This window comes from Phocoena sinus, chromosome 1 (genome assembly GCF_008692025.1).
Source record: "Phocoena sinus isolate mPhoSin1 chromosome 1, mPhoSin1.pri, whole genome shotgun sequence".
Classification (NCBI taxonomy): Eukaryota; Metazoa; Chordata; class Mammalia; order Artiodactyla; family Phocoenidae; genus Phocoena; species Phocoena sinus.
In genome coordinates, this window is record NC_045763.1 from 89,555,989 (window position 1) to 89,567,844 (window position 11,856).

Sequence of the window (11,856 nt, forward strand, 5' to 3'; positions counted from 1 at the left end):
AACTGCCTTGTCCATTTGTAGTTATTTAGGAGGAAAATAATCACTATTCTTATGGTTTTGGTTTATCGTGGATAAAACTGTATCGTGGATAAAGTTTGTTAGCAGTTATAGAGATGATTTTCAGGAAAATGTCACCAACACAGGGCATTCCTTAAAGCTGATAAATCCCAGTACAGCTTTAGTTTCAACGATTCTTTCTTGAATAATTTAGACCAGTATTATATTAATCCTATTTATAAATTATAGAATTTCAAGGTTGGAAAAGATTTTTAAGTGTATTCATTTATGTGAATGAGAACTCAAATGTGTTAATAACAATTTCTTTACATTACTTTGTTCTGCAGCCAGAAAGGAACATGTCAGTTCTGTGTCTACAACTTTTACCTTAGATTGGTCATCTCTTCCATGCACACTGGAATATCTTTCAGTTTATTGTTGCTGAGAACAAGAGTACCCAGATTTTTCATATTGCTGATTGTTTCTGGCAAGCATGTTATTTTATTCCGTTGGAGCCATAATGTGTGTAGACTTTGCATTCTGAAGAATTAAGAGGTTTCTGTGATTAATCACATATAATATGAAAACCCTGGTTCTTATTAACCCAAAATTTTTTTAAATGTCATCTTGTATAACATCTCCTTTAACCAGTATACATATTGAGTTAACTGACTTCACATTACCTGATTTTAGGGAAACTATAACAAGGGAGTTAATCTCTATCTACCGTATAGCTCTCATCATGTAGTGGTAGAAATTAAATCAATGTATTCTAGAATTCTTCACTATTCTCATAGGATTTCTTGCAGAAAAACTGCTAAAATGCTATCTAATCTGAATTAGAGTCTTAAGAGGAAAATCAGAAATTATTAATCTGCCCATTTAGGGCAAGGCAAGTATGCATAATGGTTAACAGCATGGACTCTGGGGCCAGGGTGCCTGGGTTCAAATCCTAACTGGCACACTTACTAACTGATCTTGAGCAATTTACTATCATCTCTACATTAGTTTCCTCAATGTTTTTAAAGTGCACAGAAGTGCCTGGCATGCACTAAGCAATGTTGTTATTGCTGTGGCCTATTCTTGTCAATTTGTTCAAGTCAGATAGCCAGTTTTTCTCTCCCAAACCCACCCCCCCCTTTTCTTTTTTTGGCTGTACCACGTGGCTTGTGGGATCTTAGTGCCCTGACCAAGGATCAAACCCAACCCTCTGCAGTGGAAGCGCTGAGTCCTAACCACTGGACCACCAGGGAATTCCTCAAAACCCTTTTTTTTTTTTTTAATTTGGAGTTCATGAATATATTCTGTTAAAAAGTAGCATACATTATTTGGAACTAAATGGATCTATTGTGATTGATTATGCTTGGGGTCCCCTGTGTTTTGTTTATTCTTATTTATCATAGAGAGCTTCAACACGTCTCTTGGTAGCAAAAAAAGTTATTTATGTTACCTTTCTACAGTATCAGGAAGTTGTTCAAGTCTGTTGCTTCCCATATCAAGCCACTCAAGGGCAGGCATGTTCAACACAGCAGGAGGGATTGTAGTAAAGTGGTTCATACTCAGATCAAGGTGAGTAAGCTTTAACAAGTTGCTGAGCTGAAGAGAAAGCCAAGGTTTTTCAAAATAAATGTCAACAACGTAAACTACTAGAACACCCACAATGGTAAAGAGATATGTCACATCAAGGATTGTCTACATGATGCTTGCACTTCATTTAGTCACAGCAGTCCACAACAAATTTGAGATAACAATAATGCTAAATAACCTCCTGATAAATGAAAAACTCTCTCATAGAAAGTTCATCTATTCAAAGAGAGCTTATCTTCCAAAATAACCAAGCTCCGGGGTTTATAGCACCTGCCTGGCAGAAGCTTTTTTTTTTCTTTCTGGGCGTAAATATATGTTAACGTTTTCCTTTTATCTAGTAGTTGAGATTTTCTTGGGAAAACCCAAACTTCAGAATAATAGTTACTTTTGTTAGCCCCCTTTCTTTGTGCCTGATGCTTTTTTTTTTTTTGCGGTACGTGGGCCTCTCACTGTTGTGGCCTCTCCCATTGCGGACCACAGGCTCCGGATGCGCAGGCTCAGCGGTCATGGCTCACGGGCCCAGCCGCTCCGCAGTATGTGGGATCTTCCCGGACCGCGGCACGAACCCGCGTCCCCTGCATCGGCAGGCGGACTCTCAACCACTGCGCCACCAGAGAAGCCCGTGCCTGATGCTTTACATAACGTTATCTCAGTCATAGAATTTACTGTTTGGTAATTCTATTTTTAAAATGAAAACATCAATAAAACATTTATTAAGACTATATAACAACACCAGTGTGCTCAGCTTAAGAAAACAAATATATCAATATGACTGCCCTCAATGTACTTCTTCCTTCTTCCTCTTTGAAGATAACTCTATCCTGAATTTGGTATCTATTATTCCCATGCATTTTTAAATGTTTTTATTACTATGCATAAATACATGTTTTCTATATAGTTCTCTCTATATATTACTATTATGTGTATTTTTCATAAACAAAATTATCTTTATATGTATTTGAATTTTATTTAAAGATGATGATACTGTACTCATCTTTCTTTAACTTGCTTTTTTCTCTCAATATCAGTCTTTATATGTATTCACATTGATGCATATAGCTCTAGTTTATTCATCAACTTTACAAGGTGAGTACCTTTTTTCCCTTTTATGGACAAAATGGTTTAGAGAAGCCATGTGACTAGAAATGATGGAGCTATGATGTGCACTCAAGTTTTCGTGGACCTAAAGCTGCAAAATTTCTAAATTTCTCTTTCCTCTGTAGTGAAAATTTCAAAATGTAAGAATTTAGTTAACTTTTACAAAAGACTCTCCATTTAGCTAGGCAAGTTCTATGTTTTACTTCTATCTCAGGGCACATTCAGATTCATTCCACAACTTTAACACCTCAAAAAATGCACAAATGCAGTGTTTTATGGGTAATGCAAAAAAGCAGTTTTCCATTTAGTAGATGATATTTCTCTAGCTTTATAATTCGTCATGAATGAAACACTTTTCAAAACTTGTCATCAGACTTTTAAAATTTTCAAATGATTCAGAATAGTGTATAAAAAGATTGTTTTTACATTAGCATAAATTTGTTTGTGTGTTACAGTGTGTGCAAGTTAATGGCTGAGAGTTAAGTCTCCTGCTGCAGATTTCTCAGTGGGACTAGAACTCTTTGGTTTTAAAAGCTTGAAGAAAGATATTAAAACCATTATAATCTAAGTCTTAATTTTGCATATGTGAAAATTGAGACCTAGTTATGTAAAGTGGTGTGTTCAAGGCCTCACAGCTACTTAAAGGCCACACTTGGAAATAATTCCAGGCTCAAGATTTCAGTTCACTATTTGTTCCTGTAAAACGTATTTCTTTAAGTAAAGACATTAAGGTAAAGACAGGTTAAGAGACATGCCCAAATTCACATAGCTTTTTAGTGACAGAACCAAAGCTAGAAACAAAATCACAATAATTAAAAATTAGAAATAAAATGTTTATTGGCCCTCTTTTAGGTATAAAGAAATTGTCCCTGTGATCATGATTTTCATCATAATCAAGTGTATACATTTCACTAAACTGAACTATTATAAGATCAGACGGATATAGCTATAGAAACTATGTTTTACTTGCAAGAGCAACAATAATTGGTGCATGTTTACTGGTTTGGGGAGGAAAGTGACATTCTTACCAAGATAAAGTGGGAAAGGGGAATAGTCTTATTTTGAGTTTTACTATTTTTCTTAACTTTTATCTTGCAAAATCATTGTTTTCAAGGCAAAGCACCATGGAAATTTCCTTTGCTGATTCTAAGAGCCTTAAATATGCTTGAAAAATGATAGGAATGTCTATATCTCTATGATCAGTTTGGTCTTACCAAGAACAAGATATCATACCAAATAAAAGTTTGAGGGCTTTCCAAGCCCACTGCCTTGCTTTACTTGGTAGAGCCTAGGAAGCTAGCAGACACTTTTCCTAAACTGAAGAATTCATGTCTTTTTACTTTACCTCTATCTCAAAAGCTGATCACCTATAAAAACTAACTAATAAACAAAAGAGTTTTTCTGTCACCACATTGTGCTTTATGATAATCATTTATTCATTCAATAGGCATTAAGTAACATCTACAACCTAGGCTGTACCTTCAATTCTGGGAAGTGAAATAAGTAAGATTCTCACTCTGGCCTTCAAGGAGATCACTAATGATCTCAGTACTGTAACAATAATAGAAATAGCTTTTTATGCTAAATAAATCTTTCTCTAATTAAAAACGTGCTTTATAATAATAGGAAATGGTTTTCACTAAACATTTTCTGAAATAAAATTTATAGCATTTTTCCATTAGTGTTATTTTTAATGATCACGCAGTGGAGAAGTAAACCACCAGTAGAAGGAAAATAAAATCGTAAGTATTTATATCATCCTGACCTCTTGTGGAAGATCACATATATCTCTGTTAACAGCAAGTTCAAGTTTCTCCAATCTGGCACAGTTACTTAGTTCCTTGGGGACAGTTTTGATTTTGTTGTAACTAAGAATCAGTTCCTGAAGTCTAGTGAGCAGTCCTACGGGAAAATAATACACAGTAAAGAGCAGAGGGATATAAAATAATGTTTCCAGTTATTAAGTATTACAGCATAACTTACTTGCCCGTTTCATATTGGCAAATTCACACTTAGGCTCCTCCCTTTTCCCACTGTGTGTCTTGCCCCTTCTTCAGATAAAGAGCTGGTGATTTATCAGTGCTATAGACAAAAATATTTTTTTCATTCTGTTTTATCTATACTATATCCTGACTAGTTTTCCATTTGGGGATTTTTTTTCCTCATTTAAGGAGTTATTTCTAATTTTCTTTCTTGTCTTCAATGTGTTCCCTTCTAGGAGAAATAACCAAACCAACAATATTGTTTCCAGAATCTACACAATATTATTTCCAAAGAGACTTCTCTTGCATTGAAATCTCATCTTGAATCACCTCAGTAAATCCAGAAGCTTGAATCCCCTGGAAGCTTCAGTTTAGACTAGATGTTTAAAATTTTAAGATTCAGGACTATATAAAGATGAGATCTTTACTCCATGTATCAAAAAAAATTATCAGTGAAAAACACAGGAATAAAAGCCATTTTCCTTACCAATTCCTCGAGGTATGTCTGAAATTGTGTTTCGAGATAAATCTAACACAATAAGGTTCTGGAATCTTCCAATGAACTCAGGAATTTTCACCAAGCCAGTTCTATGAAGTTGCCATTCCTGTAGCTGATTTAGTTTTAGTAGAGAAGAAGGGAGGGTCTAAACTCAAGTAAAAAAAATGAAAGTTACTATATTACTTAAATTATTTTAGTATCATGACATACAGAAATATGACTGTAGAGATACTATTTGATTTGTAAAAGAACTTAGGAATATTTTTTCTTTAATGGGTTATATTTCCAAATACTTTGTGCTACTTCTAAGTTTTAAGAACTTTCCTTTTTTGGCGGGTGCTAAACCTTCAAACCCCAATCATAATAACATAAACAGAAATAACATATTTCAGTCAATATTGCACACACATAGAGCTGTGTTCTAAAGATTCTATTTTATTAGGCTTAACTAGAATACATATGTTACTGAACATGAGAATATGGTGGCTAATTGAAATTATAGAGAAACAAAAAGATCATTCTAATCAATTCAAACTTCTCTTCCCATTCTGTTTTGAAATAGTTTAGTTTTTTTAAGCAGATTTTCTTTTAATTTAAGAATTTTAGAAGTTTCAACTATACTGAACTCTATGCCTTTTCCCTTTCAGCCTAAAGTAGCCAAAAGACAAAATACAGGAGCTAACCCCCTAGCTAAATATACTGATATGTATGAAAACAAACACTGACTCAAGGGATAGAGGGTGGCCCTTGTCAAACTTAGAGTAGGCCTAATGTAATTAAGCAACTATGTTTGTGTGTGTGTGAGAGAGAGGGAGAGAGAAAGAGGGAAAGAGAGAAAGAGGAGATAATGTGAATTTGGTTGTGGACCTAAGAAAAAAATTAATATACATTTCCATTTTGTGAAGTTTTAACTGAGCATTTGCTGTTTTTTTTACTTTAAGGCCAAAGCTTTATTTAAAGCACCTTCCGCTGCTTTTAGTTGAGCATTTGCTTTGAAAAAGCTACACGATTTTTGTTAAGCAGATGGTCACCTTTTTACGGAAAATGAGAAATTGCTTATTAGAAGGATTAGTGGGAGAAATATTACAAATGACTTAAATTTAGGCAGAGTTAAAGCACATTGGTTGAAGTTTTGCAATAAAAAGTTGTGAAGTTACATTAATTTTCAGTTCATGTTGCCCAAATTCATTTGGTACATTATTAAAATTAGAATTCCTAACTATTCCAGACTTAAGCACATAATTTAAGAATCATTCTCTCAACTCTCCCACAAAATGCGAAATATAAAAAATCAAATATATTACTTCTATAAAGCTTACCTTCCATTCCTCATTTTCTATCTTTAAAATGACCCTTCCATCTTCCCTGGTGACCTTTTCTCTTAGCTTGGTTAAGCTCACTCGTTCTTCCCAGATTCGCACTAGCCTAGGAGACCAGGAAATCATTTTAGTTCACAGGTAATGACATAGGTAGCATTCACTTTTGTATGAAAAAGTGACCCATCAAAAACAACCATTTGGGGGCTTCCCTGGTGGCGCAGTGGTTGAGAGTCCGCCTGCCGATGCAGGGGACACGGGTTCCACGGGGGTTTTTTTGTTGTTGTTGTTGTTTTGCGGTACGCGGGCCTCTCACTGCTGTGGCCTCTCCCGTTGCGCAGCACAGGCTCCGGACTCGCAGGCTCAGCGGCCATGGCTCACGGGCCCAGCCGCTCCGCGGCATGTGGGATCTTCCCGGACCAGGGCACGAACCCGTGTCCCCTGCATCGGCAGGTGGACTCTCAACCACTGCGCCACCAGGGAAGCCCAAGGATTTTATTTTAATGAACAGAAAACCAAATATCTCTAAAAGTATAATATTTGCTGTCTATATATGTTTGTGTTTGCAAAACATTTCTATGGAGTCTGAGTATTTTTATCCACTGCTTGTCTGAAAGTTAATTAATCTGCTAACAAGTGCACTGTGGCAATGGCTATGTGTGGCCTTCTAGACTGAACAGCTAAGCTTCCAACAGGTGTGGTTAAGTGAGACAAAATGTATACTGCTATCTATTCAATTACACCGCGTTTTATAAAAATAGAACTATTTAAACAGTAGACATAATGATTATTAATTACTTATTACTGAAATATATGTATTTCAGAGCAAGATTTAATGATGGGCAATGAAGTGTGTTATTCCCTAACGTTTAATTTCAATTAAAGAATTCATCAAGCACCCATTATATGCCAAATACTATGCTGGACATTGTGGATACAAAAAGCTCTGTCCTTAATGAGTGAGGCTGACTATTATTAAACAAGTTTATTTCCATCTCTTAAATGATTCATTAATTCTTTCTGGCTCTGTATTACTATGATCTAAGTCCAGAATGTATCACTTAATTTGGTGACCATGGGCAAGACATCTCACCTCTAAGGACCTTGCCGATAAAACATGGGGTTTGGATTAAATAATATCAAAGGTCTCTTCTAGATCTAGTATTCTATAATTCCTACACTGTTTATTTTAAGCTTGATGTTCTTTCAAAGTTTTGAACAGAAATTTTCTACCTCCTCTAAAACCCTTTTATTATAGCCTAAAGACTTTCTCCAATGTTGTTATACCAACTCTTACCCAAGTGCTTGCTTTCTTCAAGGCAGCTTGGTATCCAAAGACAGAACAATTTCTGTTTAAACTTAAGGCTTTTGAGCTAAATCTTTAGCTTCTTTTAGCTGAGAGAAGAAGCATTAGATTACATTTTTACCCCTTGCCTGTTTTGTACAGAGAAAACTTGAAGCTGCTGAAACTAAATGATTCTTAACTAGACACATATAACAGGTGAAATTCAAGAGTTTAGAACCAACTTGTGATTTCTGATGACAGTTTTTTAAAAAGTGGATAGGATTTATAAGAGTACTCGAGTCAATAGAGAACAGAGAACAGACTTGTGGTTGCCAAGGGTGGGGTTTGGGATTAGCAGATGCAAACTAGTATATATAGGATGGATAAACAACAAGGTCCTATTGTATAGCACAGGGAACTATATTTAATAGCCTGTGATAAACCATAATGGAAAAAATATATATATACACATATAACTGAGTCACTTTGCTGTACTGTAGAAATTAACACATTATAAATCAACTATACTTCAATAAATTTTTTTTAAAAAAGAGTACTTGAGTCAAGTTTGTCATAATTGTATAATATAAACATAATATGTGTCATAAGAGTAGTTTTACACATTTCAGTCTAGGGAAATTTAAGACCTAAGGTGAATATAAGCTTACTGAGTCACATTGCTTAGGTATGAATACAAGTGAATACCAGTTCCACATTTATTAGCCGTGTGATCTTTGACAAGTTACCTAGGCCTATCCTTCAGGTTTTCCGTCTTTAAAATGGAGAAAATAATATCACCTATGTGTGGCAGAGACTGCTTATCATTCCCCAGTATCTGTTACTCTTCTTCTTCCTCAGTAACAGATCCTCTAAATTTAACTGGGCACAAGACTTCATTTAGCCATCCTCCTTTGCAGCTAGGTATGGGTCATATGAAGCTTTGGGTAGTGAGATGTTAGCAGAAATCGTCATGTGTGCAACTTCCTGCTGGCTAGAATCAAGTACATTGGCCACAGTTGGTGTATCTATGTATTGGGGGCCATGAGGTGACTAAAGTCCATTCCTAAAGGAATGGAGACTATGCACAGTTGAGCAACAAGATAAAAGCCTGAATGTGTGACTCAGTGCAGTGCTGTGCCAGCCCTCTTCTTTGCTGGGAGAATGCCAGTTATTTCTAAGTGTTTACACTTCCTCCAAGTTACCCAAGTATAAATCTTAATTTGTCTAAACCAATCATACAATCTCATTTCCCTGGAAGGTAACTGGATTAGAGGTGTACTAATGACCCAATTCTGGCCAATGAGAAGTGAAGGAGAAGTTTGATGGAGACCTCAGAAAGGTTTTCTCATTCTTAAAGAAGATACAGAAATAAATAATTCCTGCTCTTCTGATAACATAATGATGCCTGGCTGTGATGCCTGGAAGTATACCAGTTATCCTGTGACACTGAGAGAAGCTAACCTGAGGACCAAACTGACACATTGATAAAAAGAAGCTGTCTTTAAAACTGTTGAAGCTTTGGAATTGCCTTACCTCAGGACTTCCTTATTGTTTAACCCATTTTTAGTTGAGTTTTCTGTTATTTGCTGACACAAGACCATTTTTAAAAATGAGATATAACTGACATATAACATTATATTAGTTCTAGATGTACAACATAATAGCTTGATATTTGTACATATTGCAAGACCATTTAATGTTTAGAAAGAGACCTAACAAATGGTAATTGTAGGGGGCTATGTGGAATCTATGAGGAAAGGGGCTATCCTTGCAAGAGTAGTAGGATAAATTTGGAGATATCCAATGAGGAAGGTAGCTTGGTATCAATGAGGCAGAGGAAGTGAGAGCTGAACTATTTAAGTATAGCCCAAATAGAGGAATCAGGTGATCCACAGGGGCCCTGGCTGGAACTCACAGCTATTTAAATAGGTGAGAATCTACCATACCTTCTACTGCCAGTTGTTGTTTTAGATCCTAGGGAATATAATGTTGAACAAACAATCTATGAAAAGTAGACTAAATGATACTAATCAAACTTTGATAAAGTTGAACAGACTCCTAGGACAACTACTATTTTCACTTACAGACACTTGTATTTTTTGTGGCCCCCATCACATGGCCACACTTAATTGTCAGGTGCTTCCTTTAGTTGTATTTTGGGTTTTCAGTAAACAGAAACCTCTATCAAATTCAATAATAGGCATTTAATAAATACTATTTTTAATAATGAGGATGTTATGAATTTTTGCTAATTCAAGATAATAAACATGTTATAGCATACTTTTGTTGAAATTCCTTCTCTCGCTTCAGGTCTTCATTGTATTTCTTTATTCTTTTCTCCCAAACTTCCTTTACAGCATTGACAGCCCCAGTACAAACCACATTTTCTGACATGACTTCTCCACATTGTCACAGAGTCACCAACTTCATTTTGAATAGCTGAATCACAGATGCCATCTCAGAAAGGGCCTGATTGTACCAGAGGAAAAAAAAAAACAGTAATGTTTCAGAATGCTTACTGAGTACCACAATGATCATAATAGCTTTTTATTGAACACATTCCATGTTCCCAAAACTATTTTATGCACTTTACATGCCATATTTCACTAAATAATTCTCATAAAAATATCATGACATGGGTACTTTTATTGTCTCTAATACACATGAGAAAACCGATCCCTAAAAAAGGTGGGCAATTGGTTAAGGTCTCATCTCTAATAAGTGGCAGAGGGGGGAACTGATGCCAAGTCTACTTCCTTTGTTACTATTAATTCACAATAATGAAAAACTGCAACTGGTTTACGTGTCCAATATAAGGAAATGTTTAATAATGGATATACAAGATAAGCAGGTATCTTGGTATATCTGCTTAATCTAAATGCTATATGTACAAGCTGGAATTCAGTTAAGTGGGATATATTGGTATTGTTTTCTCTTGTGTAAAATAAATTGCAAACGGACTCATCTAACACTGAGGATTGTGATGTGAATCTCAGAAATGAGAGGAAAATAATAATAGGGGAATGGTTATGTAAATTATGGTAGATCTATTTGATGGAATGCTCTTTGTCTTACAAATAATAGTACTGATTTTTCACCAGATTATATTAGTAATAATGAAAAATTTGATTCACAATTAATTTAACTATTTTGTTCAAAATTCAAGAAGTCAAAGATGTCCACAGTTACCACTTCTATTCAACATTATACTGGAATGCAGTAATGCAAGAAAATTAAATAGAAAGGTATAAAGTTTGGAAAGGAAAAAGTGAAATTTGCAACAGCATAGGAAAAAAGGTACTCTCATGCACTAAAGGTGACAGTATATATTGTTATATTCTCTATGGAGAGAATTTTAGTAATATCTATCAAACTTACAGAGCCACATTCACACTCATAAGAATATATACTGTAAATATTTTCAATTGTAAAATGACATATTACAAAGTTATTCACTATGGTGTTTTTCATAACAGCAAAAGATTGGAAACAACATAACTTTCCACCAATAAATTATAGTACATGCATATCACGGGAAATTATATAGCTCCATAAAGAAGGAAAAGCATTTTATATATTGATATACCATGATCTCCAAACTGTATGACTATGACAGTTTATTGTCCATTCTAATTAACATGGATACTTGGGTCCCAGATTTTTGCTATTACGAGTAACACTGTTTCTAAAATTCCTGTTCTTATCTTCTTGTTGCTCAAGTGGTATTATTCCTATTGTGTATATACCCAGGAGTAGAATTGCTAGATCACTGTGTATGTGACTGTTCAAATTTTTAAGATAGAGCCCAATTGTTTTCCAAAATGATTATGCCCATTTATACTCTTACTACAACTGTATAAGTGTCCCCACTGATGTATATCCTCACCAATACACTACTACATAAAATGATATCTCATCATGGGTATCATTTACGCTTTCCTGATTAATAAATGTTCCAGGCTAATAAACAAAGATTGTCCAGTTGAATAAAAGACAAAATCCTGTGTACTGTTTACAAAAGGCACACCTAAAACATAAAGATAGAAAAAAATGGAAATACAAAAAAGAAAAAGATCACTCCTAGGTTTATAC

The 11,856-nt window shown here is 35.0% G+C and overlaps 1 protein-coding gene across 1 annotated transcript in view; it reads right to left on the reverse strand.

Annotated features, from left to right (window-relative positions):
• The window catches only part of LRRC39 (leucine rich repeat containing 39), a 14,533-nt gene extending 4,300 nt beyond the window's left edge, over nt 1–10,233 (reverse strand). The window contains exons 1-6 of the mRNA XM_032624956.1: nt 10,046–10,233; nt 6,483–6,588; nt 5,152–5,308; nt 4,448–4,584; nt 1,448–1,593; nt 385–537 (exon numbers count right to left, since the gene is read on the reverse strand). Coding sequence (XP_032480847.1) covers nt 385–537; nt 1,448–1,593; nt 4,448–4,584; nt 5,152–5,308; nt 6,483–6,588; nt 10,046–10,158 — 812 coding nt within the window. The 5' untranslated portion in view covers nt 10,159–10,233. The remainder of the gene's footprint in view (nt 1–384; nt 538–1,447; nt 1,594–4,447; nt 4,585–5,151; nt 5,309–6,482; nt 6,589–10,045) is intronic.
• Between the last annotated feature and the right edge of the window lie 1,623 nt (nt 10,234–11,856).